Below are 14,482 nucleotides of genomic sequence, written 5' to 3' on the forward strand. Positions count from 1 at the left end.
CATGAAAGTAGCATTTGAGTATTGATATTTGCACATGTGAAATCACAGACTAATTTCATTATTATTTGTATGTATTCATACATAACATGATCATGTACATTTTTGTACAATTGGATAGATACTGAAAAGTACAATATGCAAGTATTGACAGCAACTAAAATGTAACTGCTTTTACGTATTTACAGCTTTAGAAATCCTTCGTATTATAAATACATTTGTGTAATTACATTTGTACTAGAAATTTTACAGATATTTTAGATTCCTTAATCCTACCCCTAAACCTAACCACTTTGTTTTTAGCCACTAGTCTCAGACCACCCTTAAACCGAACAATTTCTTAACAGGTAGATACATTTTATCAGGGGCGTAGCAGTCATTTTAAAAGTGTGTGTTGGTGAGGGGGACACAGCTGTCAGCAGGTGGCTCGCACAGACCCAACACTTAAAGTGCAGTATTAATATATTACAGTATACACTGATCAGCCACAGTATTAAAACCACTGACAGGTGAAGTGAATAACATTTATTATCTCATTACAATGGCACCTGTCAAGGGGTGGGATATATTAGGCAGCAAGTGAACAGTCAGTTCTTGAATTTCAATTGGCAAGCGCAAGGATCTGAGCGACTTTGACAAGGGCCAAATTGTGATGGCTAGACGACTGCATCAGATAATCTCCAAAACGGCAGGTCTTGTGGGGTGTTCCTGGTATGCAGTGGTTAGTACCTACTAAAAGTGGTCCAAGGCAGGAAAACCGGTGAACCAACGACAGGGTCATGGGCACCCAAGGTTCACTGATGCACGTGGGGAGCAAAGGCTAACCCATCTGGTCCGATCCCACAGAAGAGCTACTGTAGCACAAATTGCTGAAAAACGTATTGCTGGCCACGATAGAAAGGTGTCAGAACACACAGTGCACCTTTCTGCGTATGGGGCTGTGTAGCCGCAGACTGGTCAGAGTGCCCATGCTGACCCCTGTCCACTGCCAAAAGCACCTACAATGGGCACGTGAGCGTCAGAACTGGACCATGGAGCAATGTAAGAAGGCGGCCTGGTCTGATGAATCACGTTTTCTTTTAGATCATGTGGACGGCCAGGTGCGTGTGCATCGTTTACCTGGGGAAGAGATGGCAGCAGGATGCATCACAGGAAGAAGGCAGGCCGGCGGAGGCAGTGTGATGCTCTGGGCAATGTTCTGCTGGGAAACTCTGGGTCTTGGCAATTATGTGGATGTTACTTTGACATGTACCACCTACCTAAAGATTGTTGTAGACCACGTACACCCCTTCATGGCAACGGTATTCCCTGATGGCAGTGGCCTCTTTCAGCAGGATATTGCGCCCTGCCACACTGCAAAAATAGTTCAGGAATGGTTTGAGGAACATGACAAAGAGTTCAAGGTGTTGACTTGTCCTCCAAATTCCCCAGATCTCAATCCGATTGAGCATCTATGGGATGTGCTGGACCAACAAGTCTGATCCATGGAGGCCCCACCTCACAACTTACAGGACTTAAAGGATCTGCTGCTAAAGTCTTTTGTGCCAGATACCACAGGACACCTTCAGAGGTCTTGTGGAGTCCATGTCTTGACGGATCAGAGCTGTTATGGCAGCACGAGTGGGAGCTACACGATATTAGGCAGGTGCTTTTAATGTAGTGGCTGATCGGTGTATATTAATATAGAAGTATGCTCTAAGTATTATATTAATATATAAGTATTATTTATTTTTAATATTATATTACAATAATGACAATTGTGCATGTGCACAATTTTATTTTTTACTCTGTGCTTGTGCATTGTGGGATTTAAATGTATCCAAGTGGCTCGAGTGTTTTGACTACGTTCACCAAAATTAGTTCAGATCCATTTAATGATTCAGTGACCATTTCTGGTGATGCCAGAAGATGGTGTCAAATGAGTGTCTTGTGTGAAATGAGTTAGTCACTGACTCAACGATCAAAAGAAAATTTTAATCATTTAAAATGTGTATGTCTACAGACCTACAAAAAGACTTTAGTTGAGGTTTTATTCATTATCAGAACAAAGCAAATCTATAATTTCCCTACAGTTTGTGAGCTGCTGAGCATTACTTTTATCAAACGACAACAATAGTAGTCTTATAATAATTATAATGAGTTTCAATAACATCCGTACGTTTTCATGTATAAAAAAGCGTGTCTACATATCTATTCACTTCAGTAAAATGCCTAAGTGTTCTAAGAACACAGCAGATCTATCTTTTTTCCTACAGTTTGTCGACTGCACACCAACATAGAGGTAAAAAAACAGGTGCTGATATTAAAAATAGCTATACATATTTAACACAGATCTAGTAATCTGCTTAAATTGGCAAAAACAACCGATCAAACTCTTACCTCACAAACATAATGTAAAAAGCATAACTTAATGAAGACTCATGCACTGATATAAACCCCACTTATAATGTGTGCTTAAAAGAAGCATTGTCCTTTGCTTTTTTTCTGCAGTGCATTTCACGTAATGCTGCCAATCATGAATGATATGCCAATAAACAACTCTCATTTGTGTGTTCCTCATCTCTAGATTATTAATTTAGATCAACATCAATGCTGATACAAAACATGGATAAATCAGCATTGTTGAAAGCAACTTTGTAGAAATAAATGGAGCCACATTGATTAGACTGTCTGACTGATGGCCTATTACGTAAGGGTTGTTTCATGAAACTCACCTATGATTGGCCGGATGGTCGCTCAACCAGCCCAAAGTAACAAAATGCAAAGAATACGGGGGTCGAAAATCACCTTTTTAGAGAGTGCGGGGGACATGTCCCCTACATCCCTCATGGCTGCTACAGCCTTACATTTTATTACAATCTTTTATTTAAAAATAAATGGAAAAGAGCATCACGGCAAACAACAAAAAATTTCAACAATTAATTAATGATTAAATGATTACTGAATTTTTATTCATTTGAACATTTTAAAGTTTAGTCTTGGTTAAAGTGATGGAATCCTTCAAATCGAGTTGAATACAGCACCAGAAATCCCACAGAACAGAATGAAACCGTTATAATGTAAAATAAGGAAAATGCATCAACTGCACAGAACATTTAATTAAATTAAAATTACTCAAAAAAGTGATCCAATAAAATTATAATCAGATTTATTTTTACCGATTACTTGGTCGAAAAGGTAATCACATTACTAATTATGTTATTTTTATGTTACTTCCTAAAACAACTTTAACAGAAATGTTTATGTTTCGCTCAACGGATTCAAAATGATATCTATATTTCAACCTTGTTCATTGTCGTACACCCTTTAGATGTCACAGAAACACAAACAGACATAAATATGAACATATTTTAAATGTATTATGCATTTGATAAATAACATTATGTTAGAAATATGTGTATCTCAAGTAATATACTGTACTTACCAGTAATTACCTTAACTAAAAGTTTTTAACTGTAATCTGATTACAATAATTTAAAATGTACAGTAATTTGTTAAACTACTTTTTGACAAAGTGATTAGATATGGTTAATAATTTGTAATCTGTTTCCACCCAACACTACTTATAAATAGGGTACAACAGGGCTAAAGGCTCCCCGGGGTAAAAGGCACCTTTGATTTTATTTTTTCCCAAACACTAAATAGCATCAAAAACTACCACAGGACTTTCCAAAACACCTGTTTGTCACTATGCACTTCAAAATGTTCCTGTTCTATGAGATCATTGCATTTAATGTCTAATGTTAGATTTTTAGGTATTTTATCTAATAGTTAATCATTTTTTAAATGTAAAATTATGTAGATAATGAATATGCTGGAAATTATCACATTTATTTTGAGGGGAAAAAAATCCTTATTTGTCATTTTTTATTTTGTTCAAGGTGATTAAATAAAAACAAAATATCAATAACTGTGCAATATGTGAAAGGATAATATTTGAGGTAAAAAGCCCCCCTGTTGCAGGAGCTGAAGGCCCCCCATAAACACGTTATTTTTCTTAAGTGGGGTGAATAGATTTGTTATGAAAAGTATTCAAAGTGGACTCACAGTGACTTATCCAATCACAATGAAGATGTATTTGTTTATAGAATCCTTGAGATAATTGTTGTAATTTAATGTCAAATGTGGTTGAAATGAACAAGAAATTATGCATCTTTTTCTGAAGTAGTTAATTTGAATAAGCATTACCTTAATTTGTTAAAATGATTTGCATAAGTTGACAAATTTTGCCCTATAACTATAGCCCCGTTATCTACACTATATCAATATAAAGTCCCCCTCGCAAACAAATAAAATAAATAAATAAATACAAAATGTTTTTATTGATATTCAGTCAAAATAAATGTATTTCTTGAATTGTGATATACTTTGTGACCAGAAAAAAAGCACATTTTCTTTAAGGTGTGTCTTTAGCCCTGTTGTACCCCTACAATAAAATCAACTCATTAAATTCACAAATTCAATATTAATGGATTCAGTAAACATTTGTAAACATTTTTATGTCTCTAAAGTTGTTCATACTTAAAATGATTTACATTTTAGATCCTGTCAATAAGTCAATATAGTCTGTTTCATTGGCAAAAATAAGTAATAGTATGTCTGCTAGAACCACACTTTACATAAGAATACTTACATATACTAGGGGAGATCACACTGGAAACTCATGCAAACTCAACTCAATGACATTGCATGTCAAGTGTTCAAAAATCACACATAAATTGTGAAAATTACATATGTAATATCAGTGTTTTTTTCTGATAGGTCAAATGCTAACAAAAAATCCCCATGAAGGCAACACTTTCCCAGTCATCCTATTTTGTTCTCCTGAAGTAGATAATTGATGTGACTCAGATATGCTGGACAGTGGCAGCCTGTATCTTAGAGTTAAAATGCCACAGTCAGTAGATCTAGAGTGTCATCCTTATACAGTTCAAGCCAAAGTTTAATTAGTTTTTCTTTTTAACCCCAGCCAGAGCTTTGGGATCTGTTCATATAAAAAACTGCTCTGAATTCTGAGAAAACTCAAACAAGCACCTCAACTGTGGTTAAAAGCATGTATTTCAGCAGTGGAGTCAAAGGGCTGGAGACTGTAAAAGACGTTTGAACCACAAGCTGTGCAAAAAAGCCCAATTTATCAAACCTTTTGTCTCATAATCATTGTGAGAGCTCTTACTAAATAAATTAGCTTAGCTGGGCCATGTGGGCATGATGAACTTATGTCTTAGATGTGGTTAAGTCTGTGGCCTGAATAGAAAGCCCATAGGGTTTGGAGAAGAATTTTTAAAGAACTGTTTCCATGGTACTGTTACATCTTTAACATCATATCGAGAGTTAAAAATAATCAAAGACTTACGATAGCACCCGCTCCAGCCTTGCCCCAGAGGACCCAATAATCTCTCCAAGAGTGCAGAAAGTCTGGCCAAGGAAGGACTGTAGTAGTAGACAAAACAATGAAGGTAAATCACATAGTTCTGTGGGTTACTTCCTCCAAAGCCTCAAATCAGCAGTGACAGACCCGTCTGGAAAATCTCAGATAGATGATATGAGGACTCACCTTGGATACTGCATGTCACTGAGTATAAAGAGAGGTGAGGTCTGGCTGATGAAACTCTACGCAATGGAAGGGGTGAATCAATGACATGGCAATGCATACTAAAAGCAAGCCAAAAAAAATCAAAACAAGACAAGACAAAGAACTGACTTTGAGAAGTACGACAGACAATTTCATGCAGTTTTAAAGGACACAGAGGGTTTGTGCTTTGAACGTGACACAATCACTTTTTTTTTTTTTTCAAAGAATGAGAACAAAAAAACTAACTGCATTCTCTTTGTAACTATTTTGGCATGACAGAAAACAAGCAAAGGATGAATTACACTCATTTACAACTTGTACCTTCTGTCATCCACATCCATTGAAGCAGAGTAATCAAAGACATCAAATCAAAGTGTAAATTTGTCAAGACAGCCGAGTAAAACTACAAGTCATTGCACCATGGTCTATTCATTAGCACACAGGTATCAGCATGTGAAAAAAACGTTTGCTTACATGTTTCGAGATGTTTGAACTTCTAGAGTCCACATTGTATCTGAGTTAAATAAGCAAAAAGAGAATTTTATATATTCTTGCACATCTCTGTGGTTGCATATATAGTACACCACATAAAGTCCATGGACCATTGCGTCAAAAAGGCATAATACGGAATCTCACGAGACAAAACATGACCGAATAACAGAACATGAAATAAGAAATTCTATTTTTTATAACAAAAATTAAAACTAATTTTAGGACCATTAAGATGTTTTGTATTGTTACATTAAAATGATAACATTATGAGAATTTCCAAGGGGAAATGTACTCAGTTGTCATGAAAACAATATCAAAATGCTCCTAAAAAAGTTGTTTGTTTGTTTTTTCTTTTGATTTTGGGGTGAAATGTGACAAAAAAAAGTGCGGTCGACCACTTACACATCAAACCGAAGGTTCTGCTTTTCTTCAAAAAAGTAATCCAAGACAAATTTCCTCACAAAGTCCGGGTTGAGAGTGTTGTCAATCACTTCTGTTCGTCCAAACTAAACAAAAATTAAAGATTAGATGCTTTCGTGATAAAATACTGAAACAAAGAAGTCATAATACGACTGTACAACTACAACTACTGTAATATTGTAACATATTGTCCATCAAAATACAGTTTTATAATGCATTGTTACACCTTTCCAAGTGCAAGTATGTTACATAAAGAATACATGCAATTTTACAGTGAGATATATATATATATATATATATATATATATATATATATATATATATATATATATACAGGTGCATCTCAATAAATTAGAATGTCGTGGAAAAGTTCATTTATTTCAGTAATTCAACTCAAATTGTGAAACTCGTGTATTACATAAATTCAGTGCACACAGACTGAAGTAGTTTAAGTCTTTGGTTCTTTTAATTGTGATGATTTTGGCTCACATTTAACAAAAACCCACCAATTCACCATCTCAAAAAATTAGAATATGGTGACATGCCAATCAGATAATCAACTCAAAACACCTGCAAAGGTTTCCTGAGCCTTCAAAATGGTCTCTCAGTTTGGTTCACTAGGCTACACAATCATGGGGAAGACTGCTGATCTGACAGTTGTCCAGAAGACAATCACTGACAATCATTGAGTGGAAGGAAAAAGTGTGGAAGAAAAAGATGCACAACCAACTGAGAGAACCGCAGCCTTATGATTGTCAAGCAAAATCGATTCAAGAATTTGGGTGAACTTCACAAGGAATGGACTGAGGCTGGGGTCAAGGCATCAAGAGCCACCACACACAGACATGTCAAGGAATTTGGCTACAGTTGTCGTATTCCTCTTGTTAAGCCACTCCTGAACCACAGACAACGTCAGAGCCGTCTTACCTGGGCTAAGGAGAAGAAGAACTGGACTGTTGCCCAGTGGTCCAAAGTCCTCTTTTCAGATGAGAGCAAGTTTTGTATTTCATTTGGAAACCAAGGTCCTAGAGTCTGGAGGAAGGGTGGAGAAGCTCATAGCCCAAGTTGCTTGAAGTCCAGTGTTAAGTTTCCACAGTCTGTGATGATTTGGGGTGCAATGTCATCTGCTGGTGTTGGTCCATTGTGTTTTTTGAAAACCAAAGTCACTGCACCTGTTTACCAAGAAATTTTGGAGCACTTCAGGCTTCCTTCTGCTGACCAGCTTTTTAAAGATGCTGATTTCATTTTCCAGCAGGATTTGGCACCTGCCCACACTGCCAAAAGCACCAAAAGTTGGTTAAATGACCATGGTGTTGGTGTGCTTGACTGGCCAGCAAACTCACCAGACCTGAACCCCATAGAGAATCTATGGGGTATTGTCAAGAGGAAAATGAAAAACAAGAGACCAAAAAATGCAGATGAGCTGAAGGCCACTGTCAAAGAAACCTGGGCTTCCATACCACCTCAGCAGTGCCACAAACTGATCACCTCCATGCCACGCCGAATTGAGGCAGTAATTAAAGCAAAAGGAGCCCCTACCAAGTATTGAGTAAATGAACATACCTCCCAGAAGGCCAACAATACACTAAAAATGTTTTTTTTTATTGGTCTTATGATGTATTCTAATTTGTTGAGATAGTGAATTGGTGGGTTTTTGTTAAATGTGAGCCAAAATCATCACAATTAAAAGAACCAAAGACTTAAACTACTTCAGTCTGTGTGCATTGAATTTATTTAATACACGAGTTTCACAATTTGAGTTGAATTACTGAAATAAATGAACTTTTCCACGACATTCTAATTTACTGAGATGCACCTGTATATACACCGATCAGCCACAAACATTTTTTTTTTCTCCCCTTTTTCTCCCCAATTTGGTATGCCCAATTCCCAATGTGCTCTAAGTCCTCGTGGTGGCTTAGTGACCCAATCCAGGTGGCGGAGGATGAATCTCAGTTGCCTCCGCGTCACCAACACTCAACCATGCGATTATCTAATCAGCCAATCATGTGGCAGCAGTGCAGTACATAAAATCATGCAGATACGGGTCAGTAGCTTCAGTTAATGTTCACATCAACCATCAGAATGGGGAAAAAAATATGATCTCAGTGATTTGGAGCATGGCATGATTGTTGTTGCCAGACGGGCTGGTTTGAGTACTTCTGTAACTGCTGATCTCCTGGGATTTTCATGCACAACAGTCTCTAGAATTTACTCAGAATGGTGCCAAAAACAAAACACATCCAGTAAGCGGCAGTTCTGCGGATAGACATGCCTTGTTGATGAGAGAGGTCAACAGAGAATGGCCAGACTGGTTCGAACTGGCAAAGTCTACAGAAACTCAGATAACCACTCTGTACAATTGTGATGAGAAGAATATAATCTCAGAATGCTCTTCTGAGATGCGGGTTGGCACTTTTTTGGCGACATGAGGGGGACCTACGAAATATTAGGCAGGTTTTTTTAATGTTGTGTCTGATCGGTGTGTGTGTGTGTGTGTGTGTGTGTGTGTGTGTGTGTGTGTGTGTGTATATATATATATATATACACACACACAGGTGTGCTCAAAAGTTTGCATACCCTTGGAGAATTGGTAATATATGTAGCATTTTTAAAGAAAACATAAGTGAGCAGGCAAAACACATTTATTTTATTTCTTATGGGATTCATATTCAACTGTAGGTTATAACAGAATGGCACAATCATAAAACAAAACATGGCAACAAAGAAAAAAATGAAATGACCCCTGTTCAAAAGTCTGCATACCCTTTCTTCTTAATACTGTGTATTGCCCCCTTTAGCATCAATGACAGCATGCAGTCTTTTGTAATAGTTGTCTATGAGGCCCCAAATTCTTGCAGGTGGTATAGCTGTCCATTCGTCTTGGCAAAATGCCTCCAGGTCATGCAAAGTCTTTGGTCGTCTTGCATGAACCACACGTTTGAGATCTCCCCAGAGTGGCTCGATGATATTAAGGTCAGGAGACTGTGATGGCCACTCCAGAACCTTCACCTTTTTCTGCTGTAACCACTGGAGGGTCAACGGCCTTGTGCTTAGGGACATTGTCTTGCTGGAAAGTCCAAGAGCGTCCCATGCGCAGCTTTCGTGCAGAAGAATGCAAATTGTCTGCCAGTATTTTCTGATAACATGCTGTATTCGTTTTGCCATCAATTTTCACAAGATTCCCCGTGCCTTTAGAGCTCACACACCCCCAAAACATCAGTGAGCCACCACCATGCTTCACAGTGGGCATGGTATTCTTTTCACTATAGGCCTTGTTGACCCCTCTCCAAACATAGCGCTTATGGTTGTGACCATAAAGCTCTATTTTGATCTCGTCACTCCAAATTACAGTGTGCCAGAAGCTGTGAGGTGTGACAAGGTGTTGTCGGGCATATTGTAACCGCGCTTTTTTGTGGCATTGGCGCAGTAAAGGCTTCTTTCTGGCAACTCGACCATGCAGCTCATTTTTGTTCAAGTATCGTCGTATTGTGCTCCTTGAAACAACCACACCGTCTTTTTCCAGAGCAGCCTGTATTTCACCTGAGGTTACATGTGGGTTTTTCTTTGTATCCCAAACAATTCTTCTGGCAGTTGTGGCTGAAATCTTTCTTGGTCAACCTGACCTTGGCTTGGTATCAAGAGATCCCTGAATTTTCCACTTCTTAATAAGTGATTGAACAGTACTGACTGGCATTTTCAAGGCTTTGGATATCTTTTTATATACTTTTCCATCTTTATGAAGTTCCATTACCTTGTTACACAGGTCTTTTGACATTTCTTTTCTGCTCCCCATGGCTCAATATCTAGCCTGCTCTGTGCATCCACGTGAGAGCTAACAAACTCATTAACTATTTATACACAGACACTAATTGCAATTTTAAAAGCCACAGGTGTGGGAAATTAACCTTTAATTGCATTTAAACCTGTGTGTGTCACCTTGTGTCTGTAACAAGGCCAAACATTCATGGGTATGTAAACTTTTGATCAGGGCAATTTGGGTGATTTCTTTTATCATTATGATTTAAAAAGGAGCCAAACAACTATGTGATAATAAATGGCTTCATATGATCATATTATGTAATATATGTGGAACATATATATATATATGTGTGTGTGTGTGTGTGTGTGTGTGTGTGTGTGGGTGTGTGTGTTTTTGTAAGTAACAAATATGATTTAACAAGACAATACATGTAATTTTATGGTAAAATATTGTTACAATTATGGTGAAAAATAATAATAATATGGTTTTCACAGAAGTCCCTGCGTGACTCTTCACATTTGATCATCTTTTCTTAAAATATTTGTTTCTTTTTTTTTTATATCAGTTATGTAAATTGAGGTGCTACATATTACATTTTATGCTTATTTAGTGTCATGTGTGTTTTACCCTGAAGGTGTTTCGCATTTGTGAAGAAAATTTTATTTTACAGTAATATACTGTAAATATAAATCTATATTTATTATAATATTGTTAAAATAAATGATATTTTTATTATTATTATTGTTATATGTAACATTTTGTTGTTTAGTTAATGTTTATTGCATTATTTTATTGCATTTATTTTGTCACGTTGTTACCCTGATACACTGTTTTGCATTTGTGTACTGTCTACATTGCCTCGGGAAGGGTCACTCTTTTTTCTTTTTTATTTCTTTTTGTTTTACCTTTTTTTTTTATTTTTTTTTTTATTTAAGTCATCATGTGGCCTTTGTAATACCAACCGCTGGTTAACAGTACATTTAAAAGTGCACAGAGCAGATTTTTGTAGTTCCAGTAGGTTGGTATATTAACAATATATGATTTAATGATATATACGATGGCGAACTGTAAAATATACAAGCACCAAAATGGCACCCAGTAATGCCTAAAACATGGTCACTATTATTTATGGTGAATTTCTGTTAACCACATCTGTTAGTTTTTTACCCTAAATTTAACAGGATAGTTTTTACAGTGTATGGAAAAAAGCATCTTGAATAATCTTCAGAATGTCTCCTTTTATGTTCCACAGAAGAAAGGAAGTCTTACAGGAACAACATGAGGGTGAGTAAATGATGAAAGAATTTCCATTTTTGGGTGAACTTTTCCTTTAAAATGCACCATGTTTTATTTCACAGAAGGAATCATTGATTGTGCCAAAGGATGTTATCATGTTCATTACAGTTGCTATGATCATATTTTCATGATCACAAGTGAAATTATCCCATAAACTTCCCTCTTCTCTGCAGGCTCAAAAGCAGCCTGAGCTCTGCGTAAATGTGGGGCAGCTCGCAGTGTGACTGCGCTCGTACAGCTTCCTGCCAACACACACATCCCTGAAGCAATCAGACAGTAATTCCCTATGGGCAGGAGACCTCGCTGGAGCTCATTGATGGCACGGAGTAATGAACTATTGATTCTGAACTCAGATTTAGAGCCAAGATCATGTTCTTAACACCCCAGACACATAATCCCACCTATCAACTTAGTATCCACGCTTTCCATTATCAGCTCCTGGAGAACTTACTGGAGCCAATCGGTCCTCCTTGACTAAAGGTTCAGTGACTGCTGACTGGTTGCTATATTATCTGTTTAGGGTAGCGGGCTGTTTATAATGCAGTTGCTATGCATGGTTTAGGAGGTACTTGTAATGTGAGTGGGCACTCGAGTGTTGATATGCATACAGAGAAAGCCACTGGTCCAGATACACAGTGGCTATATAAAAGTACAGTGAATATTTCATGATGCCATCTGGAAAGCGAGATATCTCTAGAGAAGTCTGGAGTGCGCTCTGCATTCCTTAAATTTCAACTAGTGTTTTTTTCAATACTCAAAATATAACTTTCTCCAAGTGTTGTTTCGAAACACGACAAGGTGGTTTGACACAATTAGTACAATTTACAATTCTGACGATAGGGTCATTTAAGGACGGACGCAGAGAAAAATCCAAACAAAGAGTTGTTTACATTTCAGAACTCACAGTAAAACAGAAGTTATCTTCAGTATTTCAGTCAAGCAACACCTGAATAATACAGAATTGTTCTGCTAAAAAAAGACTTAAGAACAATTCTTCTTTACAGGCGCTGAATAGAAAAGAGGACACAAAATATTACATAAGTCCTTGAAAGAAGAAACTGCACTTGAGTGGCTGACATAACATGCTTATTTCACACCCAGGTTGTCATAAATAGATACAAGCTTATATGGTTAAACGAGAGCGAGTAAAAGTTTCTGAATACTGAAAGTACCGAAGTATTGGGATCTGTAACTTCAACTAATCATATTCATAATTCTGAGCTGAACATCAAAAGGTTCACGTGTGTGTACAGTGAATTGCCCTTTTAAAATCTCATTATAGTAACCAACAAATTGATAGTAATAATGAATGTTTTATTCCTGTATGTTATTTTTTATTTTTTTGGATTTTTTCCCCTTTTTCTCCCAATTTGGAATGGCCAATTCCCAATGTGCTTTTAAGTCCTCGTGTTCACGTAGTGATTCGCCTTAGTCCGGGTTGCGGAGGACGAATCCCAGTTGCCTCCACGTCTGAGATCGTCAACCCGCACATCTTATCACGTGGCTTGTTGAGCGTGTTGCCACGGAGACATAGCGCGTGTGGAAGCTTCATGCCACCCATCGCGGCATCCATGCTCAACTCACCACGCGCCCCACCGAGAACGAACCACATTATAGTGATCACGAGGAGGTTACCCCATGTGACTCTACCCTCCCTAGCAACCGGGCCAGTTTGGTTGCTTAGGAGACCTGGCTGGAGTCACTCAGCACGCCAAGATTCGAACTAGCAAACTAGCGAACTCCAGGGGTGGTAGCCAGCGTCTTTACCACTGAGCTACCCAGGCCCCCTAGTCCTGTATGTATGTTAAATTATTATGCTTTTGTAATTGAGATATGGTGGTGGCGTAGTGGGCTAAAGCACATAACCGGTAATCAGAAGGTTGCTGGTTCAATCGCCACAGCCATCACCATTGTGTCCTTGAGTAAGCCATTTAACTCCAGGTTGCTCCAGGGGAATTAACAACTGACATTGTTATAACAAGAGAACGATGGTGTTAATGTGTTATACTGTTATAAATAAAAATTAGTAAAAATATTATCTAAAAGTTTAAAAATACTATTCAAAGTAATACACTTATCAAAAGTTTGATTTCAGTTAAATAATCTCAGAAGATGACAGTGTGACATTTTTCCTACAATGTAATATAATATAATATCATTTCATAGAATTATATTTACTGTTTTCACCGATAACTGAGATTACAGAAAACTGAGATCTCCATTAAAACACACTTTGGACAATGATGACGTTATGGCACTGAAAACTGAGGTTTTAAACTTAAATGTATTAGTGTGGCCTACAGTTCTGAAAAATAGGAATTTTAATGTATCCAGTAAGATAATATTTTATTTTTAGAGGACTTTAATCCCATTAAGATTGGTTATATATTTTGATAGAAATTTCATTTGCATTCCTTAGGACTATTGACGGATGGATTATCGACTGAAAGATAAAGCAATCTGATAATAAACTGAAAGAAATCCAAGAACTTCATGGTAGATCACAAAAGCACAACAATGGCTCACATCAATATAACTGCTTAATGACCATTGCTTCTAAAGCTGTGATAAATGGACCGTGTAAATTGATATTGCAGTTTTACAAAAGGCTAAAAAAGAAAAGCAAACAAAGGCAACACAAACATTTCTGAGCACAATACACAGCATTCTGTTCATTTAGGCTTTCATAAAAAGCATACTAACCTCTCTCCACTCTTTAGTACCAATCCCTTGAACGTACAACACAACAACTGTGAAGAGAAATGGAAAACATAATGGTCAGGCACAGAGAGAAAAACAGAAATAGAGACTGAACAAAAGAGACGAAAGAACCAGAAACACTCATAACAGTGCATCCTGCAACCTGCGCACACAGTCCACTTCCTTAAATGAAGCTAATGGAGATGATGCAGCTGAACTGAGGGGAACATCTTACCATCTAA

The 14,482-nt window shown here is 37.3% G+C and overlaps 1 protein-coding gene across 2 annotated transcripts in view; it reads right to left on the reverse strand.

Moving 5' to 3' along the window:
- The window catches only part of LOC127419306 (copine-9-like), a 114,561-nt gene that overhangs the window by 81,999 nt on the left and 18,080 nt on the right, over positions 1-14,482 (reverse strand). Inside the window, exons 3-7 of one of the 2 annotated variants that reach the window (XM_051660623.1) lie at positions 14,244-14,290; positions 6,464-6,567; positions 6,044-6,083; positions 5,891-5,893; positions 5,351-5,427 (exon numbers count right to left, since the gene is read on the reverse strand). In XM_051660623.1, the coding sequence (XP_051516583.1) occupies positions 5,351-5,427; positions 5,891-5,893; positions 6,044-6,083; positions 6,464-6,567; positions 14,244-14,290 (271 nt within the window). Of the gene's footprint in view, positions 1-5,350; positions 5,428-5,890; positions 5,894-6,043; positions 6,084-6,463; positions 6,568-14,243; positions 14,291-14,482 lie in introns of those variants that run through there. The other variant, XR_007893639.1, reaches the window with a different exon arrangement.

This window comes from Myxocyprinus asiaticus, chromosome 28, assembly GCF_019703515.2.
Source record: "Myxocyprinus asiaticus isolate MX2 ecotype Aquarium Trade chromosome 28, UBuf_Myxa_2, whole genome shotgun sequence".
Taxonomy (NCBI): Eukaryota; Metazoa; Chordata; class Actinopteri; order Cypriniformes; family Catostomidae; genus Myxocyprinus; species Myxocyprinus asiaticus.